Below are 25,430 nucleotides of genomic sequence, written 5' to 3'. Positions count from 1 at the left end.
TGTGCCTCACAATGTCCCAGCATGGCTCATTCCCCGAACCAGCCTCTTTTCTGCCGCAATAATTCACCACAATTTGCTTTGGAAAAGATGTTATAAGTAATCTTCAGTCAAATCTCTTGCCTTATGATTTACCAGTAAGCAGTCACACACCTTTGGTGGCTCCGTCTGTAGGAGCTTGTTATAGAGTTTGGTGTTAAGCTGAACCATAGCACGCTTTAAAGGTGAAGATCTTCGGATTAGCTTTACCTGTCACAGGTACATCAAAACATTCAGTGAACTTGAATCAAATCAAGTCAACGATGACTATGCTGGACAGCCCGCAACTGACGCCATGCTCCCAGCACCAAAATAGTATGCCCACAGCCCACTAACCCCAAACAAACGTCGTTTTGGACTGTGGGAGGGAACCGGAGCACCCGGAGGAAACCCACGCGGTCACGGGGAGAACGTACAAACTCCCCACGCATGGCAGCGGGATTTGAACCCGGATCGGTAATCACTCGGTGCCGTAAAGCGTTGTGCTAACCCACTACAAGGCCGTGCCGCATATCAGATGTTTGTGAGCCAAGAGGGGGAGGGAGGGAGGGTTGGCAATGGTTCATATCCTGACTCAAATCCTGCACGGTGGTGTAGAATAGCAGAGAGGGGAAGTGATAGGTTGGCCCGAGTGATAGTAGAGAACGGACCTTCATTGGGACCCTGAGGGGCTCATAGGCCTTACAGCTGAGCAATAGAAGATGCTGGAATGATTACATTGAGTTAGGGTGTACAATTGTTATTTTTCTTGTAGTTTAACTTTTTTATGTTTGCTTATAATCCCCTGTATGTGTGAAAGGGTGGCGAGTTGAAGGCAAGTCTCTACCAAAAGGATGTGTAAGATGTTCCTTCCCTCCGCTGGCCTGCAGGTCACCCTCGGGCGAGGTGTAGCACCTGCTTAGCCCCCGATCAGGGTCAGGTGAAGCCGTGGGAGCAGGTGGTGGATGGTCGTATGAGCAGCCAGTCCTGGTTATGTGACCGCTGATGCCAGGCAGGCAATCTCTGAAGAGTATTGATAGTGGCTGGGGTCACCCGTCTTGCCCAGAAGGAGGCAGTGGAAAACCTCGCCACTGAATCTGACTATTTCATACTTCACTTCTCATTTCAATGTCTTGTTGTTTATTTATTTTATTTCGAGATGCAGCACGCAAGCCCTCCCGGCCTATTGAGCCCATGTTGCCCAGTTACGCACATGCCACTAATTAACCTACTAACCTGTAGGACTGTGAGATCTGGGAGGAAACCAGAGCACCTGGAGGAAACTCACGCGGTCACGAGGAGAACATATAAACTCCTTACTGACAATGGCTGAACTGAACCTGAGTCACCCGCACTGTAATAGCATTAGGCTAACCTCTACACTACTGTAAATCTGTCTAGTCTGAGCTACTCTTAATAGAAGGCAACTATGACTTCTTTGCTCTTCAGTCTCTTGTTCTTTGTTCTTGATGCTTCAATCTTGACTTCTGAAGAACCTCTGAATCACAATGACACCAGATTCAATAATTATTTTATTCAGAGTTTTTAAGATTAAAAAAAAATCACAAATGCCGGAAATACTTAGTAAAAACTGAATATGCTGAAAATACTCCTCAGGTCAGGCAGCATCTGGGGAGGGAGAAGCAAAATTAACCATTCAGATCAGCGAAGCTCCCTCGGAGAATCATTACCTTGTTATGTTGGCTGTGGTTCCTTCTCCACAGCTGCTGCCTGGCCTGATGAGTGTTGCCATCATTTTCAACTCTTTATTCCAGATTTTCTGTGTTTTATTTTGGATTTCCCACAGCTGCAGTGTGCTCAGTGGCCACTTTATTAGGTGGAGGAGGAGCTCCATGCTTTGGGAACTAAGGGTATATTTCACTTGGGGTCTCAGATATTCATTTTGTCTCCGCCAACTTGACAGTCACTAATCTCCAGTCCCTCACAACGTTCGGCTTTTATTAAAGTCACAACATTTCATCTAATCCTCGCAATAAATGAAATTTGTGAACTGTTGATGTCAGATCTTCCAAGATTCACTAACTATGTAAACTAATGCTTTAGCATGCACCTGAGCTAATGACGACACTCAATAGGGCTTAAATGTCAAAACTCTTCACATTGAATACAGACTGTTCAGACCATTTAAAACCCAAATAATTATTACTGTCGTCATTTCTGATGTATTTATTTTTATTTCTTGAGATACAGCTTGGAATAGGCCCTTCGAGCTGTGTTGCCCAGCAACCCCCGATTTAACCTCTGCTTCATCACGGGACAATTTACAATGACCGATTAACCTACTGACTTGTATGTTTTTGGACTGTGGGAAGAAAGTAGAGCACCCGAGAAGATGGTCACGGGGAGAACATACATGCTCCTTACAGACAGTGGCGTGAACTGAGCCAGGGTTGCTGGTACTATAGAGTGTTATGCTAACCACTACACTACCATGCACTCACAATATTCCTCTTACTCCAATATTATCCTTGTTCCTGTAATGCCAGCCTACACCAATGCTTACAATCATTCTCACGAAGAGTGCAAATTGGGCCCATGCAATAATAATAATCGGGCTTGCTAATGTACACAGTGTATATGGGACTACCAACCTCAGTTTAACAGAGACCGAAGAGACTGCAGACACCGGAATCTGAAACAACACAATATGCCAGAGGAATTCAACTGACGAAGCACCATCTGTGGACGAAAACAGACAGTTGGTGTTCAGGTCAACACCCTTCAGATGCACAGGAAGACAGAGGGGAGACAGCCAGAGATCCCTCTGACCCCACCCTCCCTTTACTCCAGACTTCACTTCCTCTCCTCAGGAGATCAGCAGTTTCTGAGATACTCAAACCACCTCGTCTGGCACCAACAATCATTCCACAGTCAAAGTCACTTAGATCACATTTCTTCCCCATTCTGATGTTTGGCCTGAACAACAACTGAATTGCTCGATCCTGTCTGCGTGTTTTTAAGCATTAAGTTTCTGCCACATGATTGGCTGAGTAGAAATTTACATTAATGAGCAGCTGTACATGTGTACTTGATGAAGTGGCCATTGGGGGAACATTATACATTACATCTCAGTCATCAGGGTCACGTGAAGCCATGGGAGCGGGTGGCGGTTGGTCATAGGAGCAGCCGGTGTATATCACAAGTCCTGGTTATGTGACCACTGACACCAGGCAGACAATCTCTGAAGAGTATTGATAATGGCTGGGGTTACCCGTCTCGTAAAGACACTGCCCAGAAGAAGGCAATGGCAAACCACTTTGGTAGAAAAATTTGCCAAGAACAATCATGGTCATGGAAAGACTATGATTGCTCATGTAATACAACACGGCACACAATGATGATGTCATAGAACACAGCACATAATGATGATGTCTTAGAACATGGCACATAATGATGATGTGTTAACCCACAAATGGTGAAAGGCCTTCATAGAGTGCATATGGAGAGGATATTTCCTATGGTGGGAGTGTCTAAAACCAAAGAAAACAGCATCAGAATAGAGGGGCGTCCTTTTAGAATGGGGATAAGGAGGAATTTCTTTAGCCAGAGTGGTGAATCTGTGTAATTCTTTGCTACAGGCAGCTGTGGAAGCCAAGTCATTGAAGTATATAAGGCAGAGGTTAATAGGTTCTTGATTGGTCAGGACATGAAGGGATACAGGGAGAAGGCAGGAGACTGGTGCTGAGAGGAAAAATGGATCAGCCATGATGAAATGGCAGAGCAGACTCAATGGGCCAAATGGCCTAATTCTGCTCCTATATCTCATGGTCTTATAAATCATCCTGCCTTTGGGATGTGGGGGGATGTGGGAGGATGTGGGAACCCAGGGGAAACCCAAAGGGCCAGCTTTTTATTCTGGCTTCTTCAGTCGTGTCTGGTCAGTCGGGGCTGGGCAGATTCCCTTCAATTCACTTCAAAAGGGTCCAGGGGTTGGACAGACCCAGGAAGGGGTGTGAGCAGCTGTCGAGGCAGTGTGTACCAGCAGCATGGTAGGGATGGGGCAGCAGGGAGCTTGGACAAGGTGAGAGGGTGCGCTGAAGTGGAAGATCTCCTGGTCCAACATCTGGCAGGCAGAACCCCAACGCACCAAGTTCATGATCCAGCCTGTGTGCAATGTCCTGCTGAGACCAGCGAACCTCTTTGCTCGTGGCAAGAGTGAGGCACCATCATCTCCTCTCTGCCCTGGCAGAGGAGCCCTGGAATATATCCTCAGCAGCTGTCCAAAATCCCTGGAGAAGGATGCTACCACTGGCGTCATGACCAGGTGCTGCCGGCAGTGGCGGAAAGTATCTCCTCGGCCATTAACAACAGTAGGCACCTCTGCCAACCTAGAAAGCCTTTGTCAAAGCTGGAGACCAACCACAGCCTCAGCCCAGATCACCAGCAGGCCTAATCACCACGACGTCTGACAGGCAACTGGAAATCAATCTGGGCAAGCAATTAAAGTTCCCTGAATTCATTGCATTATCATCCCTGAGCACTGACATGATCATTCTGTCAGAAACCTCGAAGCAGGAGGTCATGGTGCAGCTGACAGTGCCTTGGGAAGACCAGATTGATGAAGCATTCGAGCTTAAGAAAGCCAGATACCAGGATCTGATAGAGCAGTGCCAAACACAGGGGTGGAGAGCACGATGTGAGCCTTTAGGGGTGGGGTGTAGAGGCTTTGCTGGCTGCTCTCTCTGTTTGCTGTTGTGTGCTGGGGCAGCAGGCTGAGGGTAGCAGACACCAACAGAATCAACAAACTCATTCATAAGGCCAGTGATGTTGTGGGGATGGAACTGGACTCTCTGAGGGTGGTGTCTGAAAAGAGGATGCCATCCAAGTTGCATGCCATCTTGGATAATGTCTCCCATCCACTACATAATGTACTGGGTGGGCCCAGGATTACATTCAGCCAGAGACTCATTCCACCGAGATGCAACACAGAGCGTCATAGGAAGTCATTCCTGCCTGTGGCCATCAAACTTTACAACTCCTCCCTTGGAGGGTCAGACACCCTGAGCCAATAGGCTGGTCCTGGACTTATTTCCTGGCATAATTTACATATTACTATTTAATTATTTATGGTTTTATTACTATTTAATTATTTATGGTGCAACTGTAACGAAAAGCAATTTCCCTCGGGGTCAATAAAGTATGACTATGACTATGACTCCTTGGCCTTATGGGGGCTGCAATGAAAAGATTATGAGGGACGTCACGGAGGGTGCTGAGCAAGCCTCCAAATGGCTATAGATCGAGAGGTGTGATCCGTGGATCAAAGCTGCTGGGATACAAGCCGGGGCCTGATCAACCCTGGCTGGGTCACCTGGGTGAGGGTGTCCCATGCTGGAAGGGCAGAAAGACACCCATGACTCCAGGTAACATCACTGATAATGTGTCCCAGCATCATTCCACCAATCCCACACATCTATCAGTGTTACTAATATTGCCTCTGAACCTCACATCTGTGAACCAGGCAGAAAATTGAGGCAAAGTCACCGACAGAAGGAGATTCTGAGATATTTAACTCCTCCGATGTACGGGGCGGAGAGAGTTTGATTGCCATTGTCTCTAACCCAATGACTTCAGCGGAAAGAGCTCGGAGATGGGTGTGTTGTTCCTCTGGTGACCGCCAGAGGGGGCACGACGCTGACTATTTAATGCGGGTCCGACAAGAGTTGCCAAGCGGGCAGCGGAGGCAAGTCTGAGCACAACTGGCTGACAGGACAACATCTGGGCAGGAGGAAAGATTAGGAGCAGAAACCTTTGCAAAGCACGGCTGCTCTGCGAGAGAAAAGTCTCTGTTTCCGTAAGTCCAGGAATTTTAAACGTGGTTGTTATATTCACCTGTGCTGAGATAATCGGGTACCCAACATCACAAGCGCACGGACACCGTGCAGCAAAGGCGCAAATATGCGTTCCAATTGCGAGTGCATTCTTTCACATGCACCCCTCACCTCAGGTGATGTCTAGGATTCCGTGTGATTGTCTTCTAAGTGTTGTTGCGAGTAAGGTAGCGACTGACAGCACGAATGCGAAAATCCTCTCAAATCTGAATGAAAATTAATATTCCATTGCGCGTTTGGGTAACGTTGTAACCTCGGCAATGTTTGACATGTTGGGACTATGTCTAAGATACTGAATTTATTTCCAATGTTTTTTTTTGATGAATCGAAATATTATTTCTCAACCATTAAAAATGTTTATTCACTACATAAAATTAAACGAGAAGTGAAAGTTTGAAATCGTGTTCCATTGGAAATCGCGGCTGAGCTAAAATGGGGTGAAACAGCATTAAATTCCTACCCGACCCCCCTGATTTTCCACTCAGCAATACTCAATCGTTTGTATTTTTGAAAAGGCCTTAACGTTAACTGTTTCTCTCTCTGCAGATGGTGTCTGACCTGCTGAATTTTCTGAACTTAAATCAGATGTCAGGCATTTTAAATTTTAGTTATTTTTACTTGTTCAGGTGGGGGGTCGACATGGTGAATCAGAGATTTGCATTCAATTCCGGTGAGGAATGGTTAGAATTTAAGAGCTACGTTCAGTATAAATTATCGGGATAAATTACAGAACAAAAAACTGCAGATGCTAGAAATCTGATTTTTTAAAAAAAACTGAAAATGTTGGAAACACGCAGCAGGTCAGGCAGCGTCTGTGGAGAGAGAAATAGTTAATGCTTCAGTTGGACTCTCCTTCCCCGGAAGAGCCACCAAATATTAAACACAAGGGATTTTATAAACAGATGCTGGAAATCCAGAGAGCTGGAAACACGCAGCAGGTCAGGCAGCATCTGTGGAGAGGACAGAGTCGATGTTCCTGACCGAGACCCTCCATCAGGACTGGAAAGGAAGGGTGCTGAAGCCGGAATAAGAAGATGGGGTGGGGGGGGGTAACAGGTGGGAGCTGGCCGGTGATGGGTGAGACCAGGTGAGGGGGGAAGGTGGGTGGGTGGAGGCAGGGGGGAGATAAAGTAAAAAGCTGGGAAGGGATAGGTGGAAAAGGTAAAGCGCTGAAGAAGGAGGAATCTGATAGGAGAAGAGAGAGGACCATGGGAGAAAAGGGAACGGGAAGAGGTACCAGACGGAGGTATGGGAATGTGGACTAGAAAAAGAGAGAAAGGAGACGAAACGAACTGTTCACTTTCTTCCTTTGTCCAATTTCCTGACTATTGCCACGATACGGAGATGCGGTATGACGAGAATTTCGAACACGATTACAAGTGCACGGTTATAATTTCTTTTTAATGGTAGTTAAACTCTTTTGGGACAAGATTTCTGAATTTGATGGACTGTCTCTGCTGTTATCTCTCCGCAGGCGTCGAGAAAGGAATTCCGCCCACATTAAGGTAGCAAGGGAGGCTGAGACGGGGGAATTGAAGCTGACGGGATTGTGACAGCGTCGCCAGGGCGCCCGAGTTTTGGAAAGGTTTGGCTGTGCTCCCCGCCCGGTTCAGATTGCTACCAAACAATGATGTCCCAGTAATCCCTGGGGACAAGCAACAATATACAGACTTGGGGATTGGAGGGGTCGGCAGCAACGGGGTGGGTGGGGGGACTTGATTGACTTCATTAGAGACAACGAGATCAATAGAAAGTTGGGAAGAGGGAGGGGACGGAGTTATCCGGCCGGGAGGGACTGGGAAGCGAGGAGAGGATTGTCCAGTCAGTAGGGGTTGCCACTGGGAGGAAGAGCAGCGTTGGACAGAGAGATGGAGAGCTGGAGCACGTCTCCGACCAACAGCACGGCCTATCAGGTTCCGCTGGTGGACAGCACCAACGGCCAATCGCAGTTCACGGGGCTGGAGCTGATCCAGTCGTACAAGCCCCTCATCGTTCCCTGCTACGTGCTGGTGGTCTTCATCGGGATCTTCGGCAACTACCTTCTTCTCTACGTCATCTGCAAGACCAAGAAGATGCACAACGTCACCAACTTCTTCATCGGCAACCTGGCCTTCTCTGACATGCTGATGTGCGCGACCTGCGTGCCGTTCACGCTCGCCTACGCCTTCCACCCGCGAGGGTGGGTCTTCGGCAAGTTCATGTGCTACTTCGTCTTCCTCATGCAGCCGGTGACAGTCTACGTGTCCGTCTTCACCCTCACAGCCATTGCTGTGGACAGGTAATTGTCAGCCGGGCTCGGCCCCGTGCTGCGTTGGGTTCTGTTCCGAAATCTGTAACGCCGAGAGTCGTAGACAGCCGATCTCCTTCCCCCCAAGGTTGAAAAGTCAAATACTAGAGGGCAAGCATTGAAGGTCAGAGGGGAGAAAATTCAAGGTAGATATTCAGGTGAAGTTTTTTTTACACAGAGCACGCACAAGAGCTTCTGCAGATGCTGGAAATCCAGAGCACCACACACAAAGTGCTGGAGGCAGCGTCTACCAGGGGTTCCCAGCCTCGGGTTCACGACCCTTCGTCCTGCCGAAGAGTTGCGGCCGGGAACATCGACTGTACTTTTCTCCACAGATGCTGCCTGGCCTGCTGAGTTCCTCCAGCGTGTCGTGTGTGCCGCTCGACCCTTTGCTTAATGATTTGATCCAGGGGTAAAAAGAGATTGGGAACCCCTAATGGAGACGAATAAACAGTCGACGTTTTGGCTGAGACCCATCGTCAGGGTAGTTTAATTTCCCGTCTCCACAGCCCCCAATAATTTCCTCTTAATATCGTCAACATTTTGATGAAGCCTTCATTTGTGATTGTTTTGTCATTTAACCCATGGAGTCCAGGTATTAACTTATTCGTGCTTTGATCTCTCCAAGATTAGTCCGTCCTCCTTGACACGTTTTTATTTCCCGTGACATAAATTAACCGCGGATGTGGAGAGAATGAGTCTTCTTCTCGGAGAATTTGGGAAGTAAGGGTCAATATTTTTTTTAAAAAATGAGGGTCCCCCTTCTAGGATAAAGATGAGCTATTAATTAGCTTTTTCACTCAGTCCGCCCAATCATGGGCACCGGCCTCCCCAGCGTCAACCAGGACTTCTTCAAGGAGCCAAATCTCAAAAAGGTGGCGACAATCATGAAGAATATATATATATATATATATATATATATATATAGACAGACAGACAGACACACACACACACACACACACACACACACATATAGCTATATACTTACTGTAATTTACAGTTTTTATTATGTATTGCAATATACTGCCGCCACTTAACAATAAATTTCACGACTTATGCTCACAAACATGAGAAAGTCAGCAGACGCTGGAAATCCAGAGCAACACACACAGGATGGTGGAGGAACTCAGCGGGTCAGGCAGCATCTACGGAAATGAATAACGAGTCAATATTTCGGGCCGAGACCCTTTAACCGGACTGGGAAGGAAGATGAGAAGTCCTCGCCATGTGCCGGTGGTATTAAACCTGATTCTGATTCTGAGCGGTCTTTGTGAATTTGGAAACATTGAGAGAAGCAGAATGCCGGAGGAAGTCAGCAGGTCAGGTGACGTCTGTGCTGAGGAATACACAGCTGACCCCCTCAGCAGGACTGGAAAGGAAGGGGGCAGAAGCCGGAATGAGAAGGTGGGTGTGCGGAGGAGAAGGGGTAAAGCCTGCAGGACTGGTCACTGTCCTCTCCGAGCAGATTCCTCCTCCTTCAGACCGTTACCTTTTCCACCAGTCAGCCCCCCTGACCCACCTTCCCCCTCACCCGGTCTCACCCATCACCTGCCAGCTTGCACTCCATCCCCTCCCTCCACCTTTCTATTCTGGCTTCTTCCCCCTTCCTCTCCTCTCGTGATGAAGGGTCTTGGCCTGAAATGTCGACTGTGTATTCTCCTCCACAGACGCTGCCCGATCTGCTGAGTTCCTCCAGCATTTTGTCTGTGTGTTGCTCTGGATTTCCAATCGGTGGGGTTTGGAAACTGTGATTGTTTTTAAGTAAATATGCACACAGTTTGCAAGGAGATGAAAAATTATCATGGATAAGGAATAGTCAGAACAGTCATTAATGACCCTCAGCATCCAGGGACATGTCCCCTTCCCATTGGGGAAGAAGTGCAGGAGCCTGAAGACACTCAGCGTTTCAGGAACAGCTTCTTCCCTCCTTATTTATTCACTAAGATGAGGAAGGAACAGGCCCTTCCGGCCCTTCGAGCCAGCAAACCCCAATTTAACTCTCGCCTAATCACAGGACAATTTACAATGACCAATTAACCTACCGACCAGAGAACCAGCAGGAAACCCACGAGATCACGGGGAAAGCGAACAAACTCCTCACAGACAGTGGCCGGAATTGAACCCGGGTTGTTGGCACTTTAAATGGTTGTGCTAACCACTACACCATGTCGATTTCTGTACAGTCCATGAACACTGCTTCGCGATTCCTCTTTTGCTCTATTTAGTTATATTTTTATAGTAACTGAGTCATTTTTGTGTTGCACTGCACTGCTGCCATAAAACAACAAATTTAAAGACATTCATGTATAGCTAGGGTGCCTGCCTTTTGCACAGCACTGTATTTGTTAGCGTGGAGTGGAGAGCAAGTCTGTAAATGTATCAAGAACAGAGTGTTGGATATGTTGAGGGTGGAGTGCCGTGGGTGTGGGGCAGGTGGCAGAGGAGTGCTAAGGGTGGGGAGGTGGCAGAGGAGTGCCAAGGGTGTGGGGCAGGTGGCAGAGGAGTGCCAAGGGTGTGGGGAGGTGGCAGAGCAGTTCCAAGGGTAGGGAGGTGGCAGAGGAGTGCCAAGGGTGTGGGGCAGGTGGCAGAGGAGTGCCAAGGGTGTGGGGCAGGTGGCAGAAGAGTGCCATGGGTGGGGAGGTGGCAGAGGAGTGCCGAGGGTGGGGAGGTGGCAGAGGTGCAGACACAGTCAGCCCTGAGACACCAGGTAAGCTCATTTGATTCCAAACAATTGATCTATTGATCATTACAGAATGTCTCTCTGGTACTTCCCTCTCCCTTCCCCTTTTCCCAACCATGATTCCCCTCTCCCTGCCCCCTTCCCACTGTCAGTCCACAGTAGAGACCCAGATCAGAATCAGGTTTATCATCACTCACGTATGTCATGAAATCAGATTTTATCAGCGGCAGCGGTGCAGTACAATACATAAAATTACTATGATCTATGATAATAAACCTGATTCTGGTTGTATTAAATATCGCAACAGGTTTGAAGTGGTCTAACCTGTAATCAGTTGTGCATTCATGTATCCATTTTCTTGGAAAGCATTCCTCTACACATTGTACTGAGTAGAATGCACATTATTGAAGCTTTGTGTGTTTTAAAAATTCTACACTGCTAAATAGGATTCCCTGGTGCGGGCTACTGACAAGATCAAACAAAGGAACGAGATAGGTAGATAGATATACTTTATTAATCCCGAGGAAAATTTGGTTTTGTTACAGCCGCACCAACCAAGAATAGAGCGTAAATATAGCAATACAAAACCCCCCAACAATCAAACACCAAAATGCAAACTATGCCAGATGGAGAGTAAATCCAGGACCAGTCTATTGGCTCAGGGTGTCTGACCCTCCACGGGAGGAGCTGCAAGTTCGATGGCCACAGGCAGGAACGACCTCCTGTGCCGCCCAGTGTTGTATCACGGTGGAATGTGGCCGAAGTCCAACAGTAAAAAGTTCAATATCCAGTCTGCAAACACGTTCCTCGATTGTAATATGCCCCGGATTGCACCATCCGTTGTTAGCCAGATCAGTAAGCACCCCACTCCTTCGCGCCGCTTACCGCTCTCGGTGCACTGCCGGTCAGCCGGAACGGTATTACCCACCGAACTCCTCTTCTCCAAAAGTCTCTGTTGTCTCGAGCCGGTCCTCTTTCCTCGGCTTTGTGATCCCCCTTTGTGTGTTTTCCTCCGGATTTCAGCAGGCGTGTCCACCGCTCTGTTCGCTAAGCCGACCGGAATTTGCTGCTCCGTGGAATACACAATGCGACCTTGCTTCTGTCCCGCGTGTCGGGATGTAACCATTTCCAGCGCTAAAGAAAACCCAAATAAAACTCTCTCTACCAGCATGTTAGAGAGGGTGCAGCTTCGACGTGTTACCGTGAGAGAAAAAAATACAAAAAATAACGTAAATTAAAAAGTAAAAGAATAGATGGGAACGGCTGTACCAGGCTGCGTGCTCGACCGGCGCTTCTCAGTGAGTGGAGTTTTGCAGGCTGTCAGGAGTGGATGTCCAATTGACTGTGGCTGTGGTTCCGATCAGCTGCTGTGGAGAAAACGTAATTTCATTTGGAGCAGTAAACGTTATTCCCATCGTCTCCGTTAGAGGAATATTGTTGATCCGTAATACTACCTCTTTTTTAAGATATTAGAACATAGAACAGTACCGCACAGGAAAAGGTCCTTCGACCCACAATCTTGTGCTGATCCAATTAAATTAATTATCAAATGGCCAACTAAACTAACTCTTCTGCGCACACATTGTCCATATACCTCCATTTTCCTCACAAAAGTACCAAACATATCTGCCTTTACCACCATCCAGGTAGCACGTTCCGGGAACCCAACATTCTCCGTGTAAAATACTTGCCTCTCACATCCCCCTTGCAATTGCCCCCTCTCACTACTGACAAGTCTTACTAACCCCACCGTGAATTCAGTCGAGAAAGAGGCCATTCGTCCCGTCAGGTAGGGGCTATTTTTTTTTAAAAATCAATCTGATTGTTTCATCTCCTTTATCCACAGATCCCCAAACCCTTCGTCTTAACTTTTTTGTTGGTTCCTCTTCTAAAGAATCTTCCTGAATCTAGTTTCTCTCAAAATTCATACATCACATTCCAATTCCCTACAACGCTGGGCAGAAAAAGCACTCTACTCTTGTGTAACTGGTGCACTCTAGTTATTTTTTTAGAGATACAGCACACAATCAGGCCCTTCCAGCTCAACAAGACCCAATTGCACCCATATGACCAATTCATTTACTAACTGGTACATCTTTGGACTGTGGGAGGAAACCGCAGTACCCAAGAGGAAACCTACACAGTCACGGGGAGAACATACAAACTCCTTACAGGCAGCGGTGGGAATGAACCTGGGTCACTGGTGCTGTAATATTGTAACGCTAACTGCTACGTGACTGTGCTGCCCCAATCCTCCTACCAATGGAATCCTGACGGTAGCAATGAGAAGAGGCCTGGGTGATGGGGGTCCTTAATAATTGATGCAGCCTTTCTGAGGCATCGCTCCTTGAAGATGTCCTGGGTACTACAGAGGCTGGTGCCCATGCTGGAGCTGACTAAGTTCACAGCTCTCTGCAGCTTTTTTCGGTCCTGTGTAGTGGCCCCTCCATGCCAGACGGTGATGCAGCCAGTTAGAATGCTCCCCGTGGTACATCTGTAGGAATTTGCGAGTGTCTTTGGGAAGAGGGCATGTCCTGGGTGATGGGGGGATACTTAATGATGGATGCCACCTCTTTGGGGCATCGCTCCTTGAAGATGTCCTCCACACTGGGGAGGCTAGTGCCCATGATGGACTGACTGAATTCACAACTTTCTGCACCTTTTTCTGGTCCTATGTAGCAACACCTCCCCACCCCCCAACCCATACCAGACAGTGAGGCAACATAGTTAGAATGCTCTCCACAGTACATCAGTACAAATTTGCGAGTGTCTTTGGCAGCATACCAAATCTGCTCAAACTCCTAATGAAATATAGCCACTGTTGTGCCTTCTTTTTGATTGCATCAGTACATTGAGCTCAGGACAGATCCTCAGAGATGTTGACAGCCGGGAACTTGAAACCTCTCACCCTTTCCATTTCTGACCCCTCAACGAGGATGGGAGTGTGTTCCCTCGACTTGTACTTCCTGAAGTCCACAATCAATTCCTTCGTCTTACTGACATTGAAATCTAGGTTGTTGCTGTCACACTGCTCAACCAACTGATCTCTTGCTCCTGCACATCTCCTCAACACCACCTGAAATTCTGCCAACAACAGCTGTGTAGTTGACAAATTTATAGATGGCATTTGACCTGTGCCTGGCCACACAGTCGTGGGTGTAGAGAGTAGAGCAGTGGGCTAAGCAGGCGTCCTCGAGGCGTGCTGGTGTTGACTGTCAGCGAGGAGAAGATGTCATTTCCGTTCCTCACTGACTGTGGTCTCCCAGTGAGGAAGTCAAAGATCCAGTTGCGGAGGGAGGTACAGAGGCCCGGGTTTTGGAGCTTGTTGATTAGAACTGAGGGCGTGATTGTGTTGAATGCTGAGCTGAAGTCAATAAACAGCAGCCTGTCGTACATAATGCTTTGGTCGGGATGATCGAAAGCCGAGTGGAGAGCCAGTGAGACTGCATCTGCAGTAGACCTGTTGTGGTCATAGGCAAATCGCAGTGAGTTCAGATCCTTTCTCAGGCAGGAGTTCATTCTAGCCAAGAGCAACCTCTGGAAGCACTACATCGCAGTGGATGTGAGCGCCACTGGGTGGTAGTTGTTGAGGCAAGCCTCCCTGCTCTTCTTGGGCACTGGCACCCATTTCAAGCAGGTGCGGACCTCTGACTACAGCAGTGAGAGATTGAAGTTGTCCTTGAACACTCCCAGTTGGTTGGCACAAGTTTTCAGAGGCCTACATTAGGGCCTGACACCTTGCAAGGGTTTGCCCTTGTGAAAGACAGCCTGATGTCGGCCTCTGAGGCAGATCACAGGGTCACCAGGTGCTGCAGGAATTCGCACAGGTGTAGTTTTATCCCCCTTTGGAAGTGCGCATAAAAGGTGTTGAGCTCATCTGGGAGTGAGGTGTCACCGAGATTTATGAGGTTAGGTTTCATTTTGTAGACGGTAATGGCCTGCAAACCCTGCCAGAGCTGTTGTGCATCCAATTCTGCCGCTAACCTCAATCAGAAATGTTTATTCACCTTTAAAATAACCTTCCTTGGGTCGTACCTGGAAGACTTGTACAGTTGGGGATCACCGGTCTTGCCTGCCACAGATCAGACTCCTGGTACATCCACAGCTTCTGGTTTGGGTATGTCTGGTATGTTCTCGAAGGCACACACTTATCCACACAGGTCTTGATGGAGTTGATGACAACTGTGGCATATTCATTCAGACCCGAAGATGAAGCCCTGAATATTGTCTAGTCCACCAACTCAAAACAGTCCTGTAAGCACTCCTCCGCCTCTGTGACCACTGCAAGAACAATAATTGAGGGACTACCTCCTCCAACCTGGCCCATCCCTCCGTGGTAGGAGAAGTTCCCTATACTGTGACACACACAAAATTCTGGAGGAACTCAGCAGGTCAGGCAGCATCTATGGGAGGCGAATAAACAGACTTTTTGGGCTGCAATCCTTCCCCAAGATCGAGAAGGAAGGGGGAAGATACCAGAATAAAAAGGTCATTCTGATGGGTCGATCCACGGGCTTCTTGTGCCAAGAGGGGAGAGAGGCAGAAGGAAGGAAACTGTGGGCCAGCTAGTCTGACCTCAGCGGTCGGGAAGATGTTGGAGTTGATTATTAAGGATAAGATCTCAGGGTACTTGGAGGCATGGATTTCCTTGACGATTAATTACTTGTATTTCTTTAAGGGAAATTCTTGCCTGACAAATCCGTTAGAATTCTTTGAAGAAATAACAAGCAGGATAGACAAAGGAGAATCAGTAGATGTTATGTATTTGGATTTTCAGAAGGCATTTGAAAAGGTGCCACACATGAGGCTGCTTAACAAGCTGTGAGCCCATGGTATTACAGGAAAGATTCTAGCATGGATAAAGCAGTGGCAGATTGACAAGAGGCAAAGAGTGGGAATAAAGGGAGCCTTTTCTGGCTGGCAGCCGTTGACTAGTGATGTTCCACAGAGGTCTGTGTTGGGACCAATTCTTTTTACTTTATACGTCAATGATTTGAATGATGGAATTGTTGGCTTTGTTGCAAAGTTTGCAGACGATATGAAGATAGATGGAGGAGCAGATAGTTTTGAGGAAGTAGAGGGTCTATTTTCTAAAAGAGAGAAAATACAAAAAAACTGAGGCAGAAAGGGACTTGGGAGTCCTTGTGCAGGTTTCCCTAAAGTTTAATTTGCAGGTTGAGTCCTTGAGGAAGGCAAATGCAATGTTAGTATTCATTTCAAAAGGACTAGAATATAAAAGCAAAGATGTAACGTTGAGACTTGAGGCCTCACTTGGAGTATTGTGAGCAGTTTTTGGGCCCCTTATCTTAGAAAGGATGTGCTGACATTGGAGAGGGATCAAAGGAAGTTCTCAAAAATTATTCTACTATTGAATGGCTTGTCATATGAAGTGTTTGATGGCTCTGGACCTGTATCCACTGGAATTCAGAAGAATGAGAGGTGACTTCATTGAAACCTATTGAATGGTGAAAGGCTGTGATAGAGTGGATGTGGAGAGGATGCTTCCTATGATCGGAAAGTCTAAGACCAGAGAACACAGCCTCAGAATAGAGGGGCATCCTTTTAGAACAGAGATGAGGTAGAATTTCTTTAGCCATGGAGTGGTGAATCTGTGGAATTTGCTACCACAGGTACCTGTGGAGGCCAAGCCTTTATGTACATTTAAGGCAGAGGTTGATAGATTCTTGATTGGTCAGGGAATGAAAGGATACAGGGAGAAAGCAGGAGACTGGGGCTGAGAGGAAGATTGGATCAGCCGTGATGAAATGGTGGAGCAGACTTGATGGGGTTAGTGGCCTAATTCTGCTCCTATATCTTTTGGTCTTTAATAATGTAGGAATATATATTTCAGGTTAGTTAGAAGTTTTTTTTCTCAGATCAGAAATGACTGATACAAAGGGGGATAATTTTAAGGTGATTGAAGGAAAGTATAGGGAGATGTCAGAGATAATATTTTTGTACAGAGTGGTGGGTGTGTGGAAAGTGCAATAGGATCCTAACCAGAAAGCCACAATCTGTGCAGATTGGTGATAATGCCTCCTCCTCACTGACGATCAGCACTGGTGCACCTCAGGGATGTGTGCTTAGCCCACTGCTCTACTCTCTCTATACCCATGACTGTGTGGCTAGGCATAGCTCAAATATCATCTATAAATTTGCTGATGATACAACCATTGTTGGTAGAATCTCAGATGGAGATGAAAGAACATACTGGAGTGAGATATACCAGCTAGTTGAGTGCTGTCGCAGCAACAACCTTGTACTCCAACGACAGTAAGACCAAAGAGCTGATTGTGGACTTCAGGAAAGGTAAGTCGTAGGAACACATACCAATCCTCATAGAGGGATCAGAAGTGGAGAGAGTGAGCAGCTTCAAGTTCCTGGGTGTCAAGATCTCTGAGGATCTAACCTGGTCCCAACATATCGATGCAGTTAGAAAGAAGGGGAGACAGCGGCTGAGTTTGAGGAGATTTGGTTTGTCACCTAAAACACTCAAAAACCTCTACAGATGAACCGCGAAGAACATTCTGACAGGATGTATCACTGTCTGGGATGGGGGAGGTGCTACTGCACAGGACTAAAAGAAGCTACAGAAAGTTGTAAAATTAGTCAGCTCCATCATGGGTACTGACCTCTGTAGTATCCAAGACATCTTCAAGGAGCAGTGCCTCAGAAAGGCTGCATCCATCATTGAGGATTCCCATCACCCGGGATGCACCCTCTTCTCACTGTTACCATCAGGTAGGCTATATTTCACGAGGAGCTTGAAGAAATTTGGTTTGTCTGCTAAGACAGTCAAAAACCTCTATAAGATGTACCATGGAAAGTATTCTGACTGGGGTTGGGGGAGGGTGCTACTGCACAGGACCGAAAGAAGCTACAGAAAGTTGTAAAATTAGTCAGCTCCAACATGGGTACTGGCCTCTGTAGTATCCAAGACATCTTCAAGGTGTGGTGCTTCAGAAAGGCAACATCCATTTTTAAGGACCCCCATCACCCAGGGCATGCCCTCTTCTCACTGTTACCATCAGGAAAGAGGTACAGAGCCTAAAGGCACACACTCAGTGATTCAGGAACAGCTTCTTCCCCTCTGCCATCAGATTCCTAAATGAACATTGAACCCTTGGACACTACCTCACTATTTTCAAAATATATATGACTTCTGTTTTTGCACTATTTCTAATCTATTCTATATATATATATATATACTTACTGTAACTGATTTACTTATTTATTTTCTTCTTTCAGTATTATTATGTATTGCATTGTGCTGCTGTCGCTAAGTTAACAAATTTCACGACACATGCCAGTGATATTAAACCTGATTCTGATTCTGTCGAGGTGAAGGCAGAGGCAGATACGTTATAAACTATTAAATAGGGAACACACATCAAAGTTGCTGGTGAACGCAGCAGGCCAGGCAGCATCTCTAGGAAGAGGTACAGTCGACGTTTCAGGCCGAGACCCTTCGTCAGGACATTAAATATTAAATAGGCACATGGACGATAGAAAAATGATGGGCTATTTGAGAGGGAAGTGCTAGGTTGATCTTGGCGTATTTTTAAGGGTTGGCACAATATTGTGAGACGAAAGGCCTGTACTGTGCTGGAATGTTCTATGATATGTGTTAGGAGAGTGTTTGATTCAGAAAGTCTGAGGTTCAAATTGCAATGGGATCCAACTTGGCTTTTCTGTCCTGAACTGAGAGGAATGGCAGCATTGGTTGAGCATCAAGCCAAGTCTCCACCAGCCGGCTCTTGTGCCCAGAGGCTGTGTTGGCTCGGATCCTGCGAGATTTCCTGGCCCAGGCCGGTCTCTTCCCCAGGTCAACATCATTGGTTTCCTGTTGGAACAGAGAGAGAGAGAGGATCACATCTGGGATAACTGGGTGGGAGGGGGGAGACAACTGGAAGGGATCTTCTCTCTCTGATCCACCAGGAGTTTCCAGGCATAGTGAAGACCAACAACTGGCTTGCAATAGACAATAGGTGCAGGAGTAGGCCATTCGGCCCTTCGAGCCAGCACCACCATTCACTGTGATCATGGCTGATCATCCACAATCAGTATCCAGTTCCTGCCTTATCCCCATAACCTTTGATTCCGCTATCTTTAAGAGCTCTATCCATCTCTTTCTTGAAAACATCCAGAGACTTGGCCTCCACTGTCTTCTGGGGCAGAGCATTCCATATATCCACCACTCTCTGGGTGAAAAAGTTTTTCCTCAACTCCATTCTAAATAGCCTACCCCTAATTCTTAAACTGTAGCCTCTGGTTCTGGACTCACCCATCAGCAGGAACATGCTTCCTGCCTCCAGCGTGTCCAATCCCTTAATAATCTTATACGTTTCAATCAGATCCCCATTTACAAATATAAACCGACTCTCAATGCTCACTCACTCTGGAAGAATAACCACACACACAGCCATGGCTGTTTCCTATAAAATCTGTGATCCATTTGTGGCTTCACAGACAATGATGGCATGAACATCAATTTCTCTTACTACTTCCGGTAAGTTGTCCACAACTCCCCCTACCCCCACCTTCCCTGTTTTTTCCATTCCATATTCTGGGTCCCCTCTTGACTCTTCTCTTCTCTCCACCTGCCCATCACCTCCCCTCTGGGGTCTCTTCTCCTTCCCTTTCTCCCATGGTCCACTGTCCTCTCCTGTCAGATTCCCTCTTCATCAGCCTTTTACCTCTTCTGCCTATCACCTCCCAGCTTCTTACTTTGTCCTACCTTCCCCCCTCAGCTGGTCTCGCCTATCACCTGCCAGCTTATACTCCTTCTTATTTTGGCTTCAGTCTCCTTCCTCTCCCGTCCTGATGAAGGGGCTTGACCCAAAATGTTGGTGGTTAATTCCTCTCCATAGATATCGCCTGACCTGCTAGAGTTCCTCCAACATTTTGTGTGTGTTACTATTTAAAACAAACCATAGTCATAGTCATACTTTATTGATCCTGGGGGAAATTGGTTTTCGTTACAGTTGCACCATAAATAATAAATAGTAATAAAACCATAAACAGTTAAATAGTAATATGTAAATTATGCCAGGAAATAAGTCCAGGACCAGCCTATTGTCTCAGGGTGTCTGACCCTCCAAGGGAGGAGTTGTAAAGTTTGATGGCCACAGGCAGGAATGACTCCCTGTGACGCTCTGTGTTGCATCTCGGTGGAATGAGTCTCTTGCTGAATGTACTCCTGTGCCCAACCAGTACATTATGTAGTGGATGGGAGACATTGTCCAAGATGGCATGCAACTTGGACAGCATCCTCTTTTCAGACACCACCGTGAGAGAGTCCAGTTCCATCCCCACAACATCACTGCCCTTACGAATGAGTTTGTTGATTCTGTTGGGTGTCTGCTACCCTCAGCCTGCTGCCCCAGCACACAACAGCCAACCTGATAGCACTGGCCACCACAGACTTGTAGAACATCCTCAGCATCGTCCGGCAGATGTTAAAGGACCTCAGTCTCCTCAGGAAATAGAGACGGCTCTGACCCTTCTTGTAGACAGCCTCAGTGTTCTTTGACCAGTCCAGTTTATTGTCAATTTGTATCCCCAGGTATTTGTGATCCTCCACCATGTCCACACTGACCCCCTGGATGGAAACAGGGGTCACCGGTACCTTAGCTCTCCTTAGGTCTACCACCAGCTCCTTAGTCTTTTTCACATTAAGCTGCAGATAATTCTGCTCACACCATGTGACAAAGTTTCCTACCGTAGCCCTGTACTCAGCCTCATCTCCCGTGCTGATGCATCCAACTATGGCAGAGTCATCCGAAAACTTCTGAAGACGACAAGACTCTGTGCTGTAGTTGAAGTCCGAGGTGTAAATGGTGAAAAGAAAGGGAGACAAGACAGTCCCCTGTGGAGCCCCAGTGCTGCTGATCACTCTTTTTGGTTATAACTGTTGGTTGGTTATAACTGTTAAGTCTACACCAGTTGGAGATAGTCTCACCTGTCATAGATTCAGAGATAAATTGACAGCTCATGCAGTACCAGGAAACATTATGTTCTTAATGTCACTAACTGTTCTCATCCATTACAAGGCCACATCAGCCAGCGCTGTCTTATTATCTCACAAGTAATTTCTTCAGCCTGCTGTGACATCCACTTCAGCTTGATGAAAGGTTAATCATGATCGGTCATCAGCCTCCTGGAGGAAATGCTACTGATCCAATCTGGCTTAAAATCCTGCTGAGTGACTGAAAATCAGAATCAGACTTAATATCACAAACACAGAAAAAACCCTGCAGATACCGTCACTCCAGAACAACATGCACAAGATGTCGGAGGAACTCAGCAGACCAGGCAGCTTCTATGGAAATGGGCAGTCGAGGTTTCCGGTTGAGACCCTTCTTCAGGTTGAGGGGTCTCAGCCTGGAACATCGACCGTTTACTCATTTCCATAGACGCTGCCTGACCTGCCAAGTTCCTCCAGCATTTTGTGTGTGTTTCAGGTTTAATATCACTGACGTACATCATGAAATTTGTGGCAGCAATACAGTGCAATATATACAGTAAATGATACAGTAGGAAATATACAAACTTCCTATGCCTTCCCCCGGGTCCCCTCCTCCTTCCCTTTCTCCCATGGTGCACTCTGCTCCTATCAGATCCCTTGACCTTTCCCACCCACCTGGATTCACCAATCACCTTCCACCTAGCCTCTTTCCTCTCCCCCCCACCTTTTTATTCTGGCGTTCCCCCTTCCTTCTCGGTCCTGAAGAGGGGTCTCGGCCCAAATCGTTGACTGTTTACTCATTTCCATAGATGCTGCCTGACCTGCCAAGTTCCTCCAGCATTTTGTGTGTGTTGCTCTGGTTTTCCAGCATCTGCAGACTTTGTGGTGTTTATATATTAAAAGAATTAAATGGAATAAGCAGCGTATAAAGAGAGCTGAGATAGTGGGGTAGTGTTCAAAGGTCGGTTCATGGACCGTTCAGAAATCTAATGGCAGAAGGGAAGAAGCTGGTCCCCTCTGATGGTAGTGATGAGAAGAGGATGGTGAGGATCTTATTGATGGATGCTGCCTTTCTGAGCCATTGCCTTTTGAAGGTGTCCTCGATGGTGGGGAGGCTGGTGCTTATGATAGGCCTGGCTGAGATTCATGGATTGGTTCATAGACTTTTCAGAAATCTGATGTTGGTGGGGCGGGGGGGGGGGGGCGGTGGGGGAGGAAGCTGTTCCTAAATTGCTGAGGTAGGCACTCAGGCTGGTGCCCGTGATAGAGCTGGCTGAGTTTACAACCCTCCGCAGCCTTTTCTGATCCTGCCCAGTGGCCACTGCATTCCGGACAGTTAGAAGGTATATCTAGAAACTTGTGAGTAGCTTTGGTGACATACTAAATCTCCTCCAATTCCTAATGAAATATGACCCCTTGTGTGCCTTCTTCATAATTACATCAATGTGTTGGGCCCAGGATAGACCTTCAGAGATAGTCATAGTCACAGTCATACTTTATTGATCCCGGGGGAAATTTGGTTTCATTACAGTCGCACCAACCAAGAACAGAGTATAAATATAGCAATATAAAACCATAAATAATTCAATAATAATATGTAAATTATGCCAGGAAATAAGTCCAGGACCAGCCTATCGGCTCAGGGTGTTTGACCTTCCAAGGGAGGAGTTGTAAAGTTTGATGGCCACAGGCAGGAATGACTCCCTATGACGCTCTGTGTTGCATCTCGGTGGAATGAGTCTCTGGCTGAATGTAATCCTGGGCCCACCCAGTACATTATGTAGTGGATGGGAGATATTGTCCAAGATGGCATGCAACTTGGACAGCATCCTCTTTTCAGACACCACCGTGAGAGAGTCCAGTTCCATCCCCACAACATCACTGGCCTTATGAGTGAGTTTGTTGATTCTGTTGGTGTCTGCTACCCTCAGCCTGCTGCCCCAGCACACAACAGCAAACCTGATAGCACTGGCCACCACAGACTCGTAGAACATCCTCAGCATCGTCCGGCAGATGTTAAAGGACCTCAGTCTCCTCAGGAAATAGAGACGTTAACACCCAGGAATTTGAAACGCGTGCGCACATGTATGTGTGTGTGTGTGTGTGTGTGTGTGTGTGTGTGTGTGAGTGAGACGAATACCACCTATCTTGCTATTCCTTGTTTTAGACACTATTTTTTAATTTTTGTTATTTTTAAGATTTTTTTATGCTTTTGCACTGTCGTCCTGCTGCAAAATGATAAATTTAACATTAAGTAAGCCATTGATAAGAAATTTGATTCTGGTATGAAATATTTTTCCAGTTTCTGGAGAGTGCTGAACAGGGAAGGTGCCGGTATGGACTGAATGCTCCTTTCATTTGCTTTCACAGATATTATGCCACCGTGCACCCATTGAAGAAGCGCATCTCCATTGGGACCTGCACCTACATCCTGGCCGGAATCTGGCTCCTGTCCTGTGGCCTGGCAGCGCCCGCGTTTGCGCATACCTACCACATCGAGTTCCGGGACCAAGACCAGACCATCTGCGAGGAGTTCTGGGTGAGGAAGGAGAAGGAGCACCTGGCCTACGCCTACAGCACCCTGATCATCACCTACATCCTCCCGCTCTCGGCTGTCTCCCTGTCCTACCTCCGCATCACCCTGAAGCTGAAGAACCGCGTGGTCCCCGGGAATGCCACGCATGGCCAAGAGAGGTGGGAGAAGGTGAGGCGCAAGAAGATATTCCGGCTCCTGGTGCTGGTGGTGACCGTGTTTGGCGCCTGTTGGCTCCCTCTTCATGTCTTCAACATCATCCGTGATATTGACATCAGCCTAATCAACAAAGAGTATTTCAACCTGATCCAGCTCCTGTGCCACTGTTCCGCCATGACATCCGCTTGCTGTAATCCCTTCCTCTACGCCTGGCTCCACGATCGGTTCAGGGCGGAGCTGAAGAAGATGTTCGCCTGCAAGAAGAAGATTGTCCCAACTAACAACTGCATTGCAGTGAGCGTCGTGTTATGAGGCAGAGATGGGACCCCCAGCCTCTGGTTGAACAGCCAAAGTCTCACTGGGAGTTGGGTGAACCTTGGTCAAATTCCAACTTGCCATTGTCCTTTCCAACTGACCATCCAGCCGGTGGCTCCTCCTGGTTTCTGGAGAAGTAACAAATACTCAACACAACCAATACTTTCCTGTTTCTGTAGCTATGAAAGGGATTTCCTCTCCGTGGCCACTTTATTAGGTACACCTGTGCGCCTGTTCGTTAATGCAAGTCTCCAATCCGCCAACCATGTGGCAGCAACTCAGTGCATAAAAGCATGCAGCCATGGTCAATAGGTTCAGGTGTTGTTCAGACCAAACATCAGAATGGGGGAGAAATGTGATCTAAGTGACTTTGAACGTGGAATGATTGCTGGTGCCAGACAGGGTGGTTTGAGTATCTCAGAAACTGCTGATCTCGGGGGATTTTCACACACACAACAATCTCTAGAGTTTACAGGGAATGGTGTGAAAAACAGAAAAACATCCAGTGGGCGGTTGTTCTGTGGGTGAAAACACCTTGTTAATGAGAGAGGTCAGAGGAAAATGGACAGACTGGTTCAAGCCGACGGGAAGGCGACAGTAACTCAAATAACCACTCGTTACAGCAGTGATGTGCAGAAGAGCGTCTCTGAACACACAACGTGTCAAACCCTGAAGTGGATGGGCTGCAGCAGCATTTTTCATACTGACTTCCACTCCTGTACCTAATCAAGTGGCCACCAAGTGTGTTTTCTGGGTGTGAGCAGTCTGAGGCTTTGGGAATGCGGAAACCCATGGCATTCTGAACATGACACAATGTTGGTGGGGGTAAACCCATGATGTATGATGTCCCTTTGATGTATATTGGGCTGAAAGATCTCCTTCCCTGCTATTACAGTCCAGTTGTCCTCTAACTCTGGACCAAAGGAGAAACTGATGAACTGCATGTGGAAGTAATGTATTGAAAAGCATTTATCATCCTGCCTGGTCCTGGGTGACAGAGGGGTAATGTAGGCTGAAGATGATTGGTTGGGAATGCTGTTGGTTGGGTGGATGGATGAAGGAGACTGAATGGGAATGTTTTGTGGAGACCAAATGCCAGCATGGAGTGTGCACTGTGTAATCAGATACAACTCTTTGGTATCTTCTGTGGCAAAAGAGCTTGTCAATTGGTCAACGTGATTTGTAAGAGTGAAAATCAAATACTGCAGACGCTGGAGATCTGAGATAAAACAGCAACGCTCAGCTGGTCAGGCAGCATCTATGGAAAGAGAAGCAGAGACAATGTTTCAAGTTGAAAACCCTTGTCCTAACTGGGAGAAGAGGAAACAAGTTGGTATCAAGCTACAGGGAGGGTGGGGTTGGATAGGACAAAGATAAAATCTCCAATAGAGTGAGACCAGGGTTTTTCTGGGATGAGGTGAAAACAATGTTATCTAGTCAATGGGCTAATAAAATCAAAGGGTCATACAGCACAAAAACAGGCCCTTCGATCCATCCAGTCCTTTCTGGCTACCAATTGCCCATCTATACTAATCCAATTTTCCAATACTTGGTCCAGAGCTTTATGAATCAATGATTCATCTCAACCAGGGGCTCCCAATCCTGCCATTAACCATAGGGTC

The 25,430-nt window shown here is 47.1% G+C and overlaps 1 protein-coding gene across 1 annotated transcript; it reads left to right on the top strand.

The window, feature by feature from the left end:
- The first annotated feature begins 7,722 nt into the window (after positions 1–7,722).
- LOC140202353 (prolactin-releasing peptide receptor-like) lies at positions 7,723–24,180 on the top strand. The gene is made up of 2 exons (XM_072267264.1): positions 7,723–8,145; positions 23,172–24,180. The coding sequence occupies exons 1-2, from the start codon at positions 7,736–7,738 to the stop codon at positions 23,803–23,805; spliced, it is 1,044 nt and encodes a 347-aa protein (XP_072123365.1). The 5' UTR covers positions 7,723–7,735; the 3' UTR covers positions 23,806–24,180.
- The last annotated feature ends 1,250 nt before the right edge of the window (positions 24,181–25,430 follow it).

This window comes from Mobula birostris, chromosome 8, assembly GCF_030028105.1.
Source record: "Mobula birostris isolate sMobBir1 chromosome 8, sMobBir1.hap1, whole genome shotgun sequence".
Taxonomy (NCBI): domain Eukaryota; kingdom Metazoa; phylum Chordata; class Chondrichthyes; order Myliobatiformes; family Myliobatidae; genus Mobula; species Mobula birostris.
This window is presented reverse-complemented; position numbering and strand designations above follow the sequence as displayed.

What these genes read in the sequence shown, in the direction of transcription:
- LOC140202353 (XM_072267264.1), top strand. Translation starts at nt 7,736, where the DNA reads ATGGAGAGCTGGAGCACGTCTCCGACCAACAGCACGGCCTATCAGGTT. An exon ending in ACAGCCATTGCTGTGGACAG is followed by an intron (nt 8,146 to 23,171) that starts GTAATTGTCAGC and finishes TTGCTTTCACAG; the next exon opens with ATATTATGCCACCGTGCACC.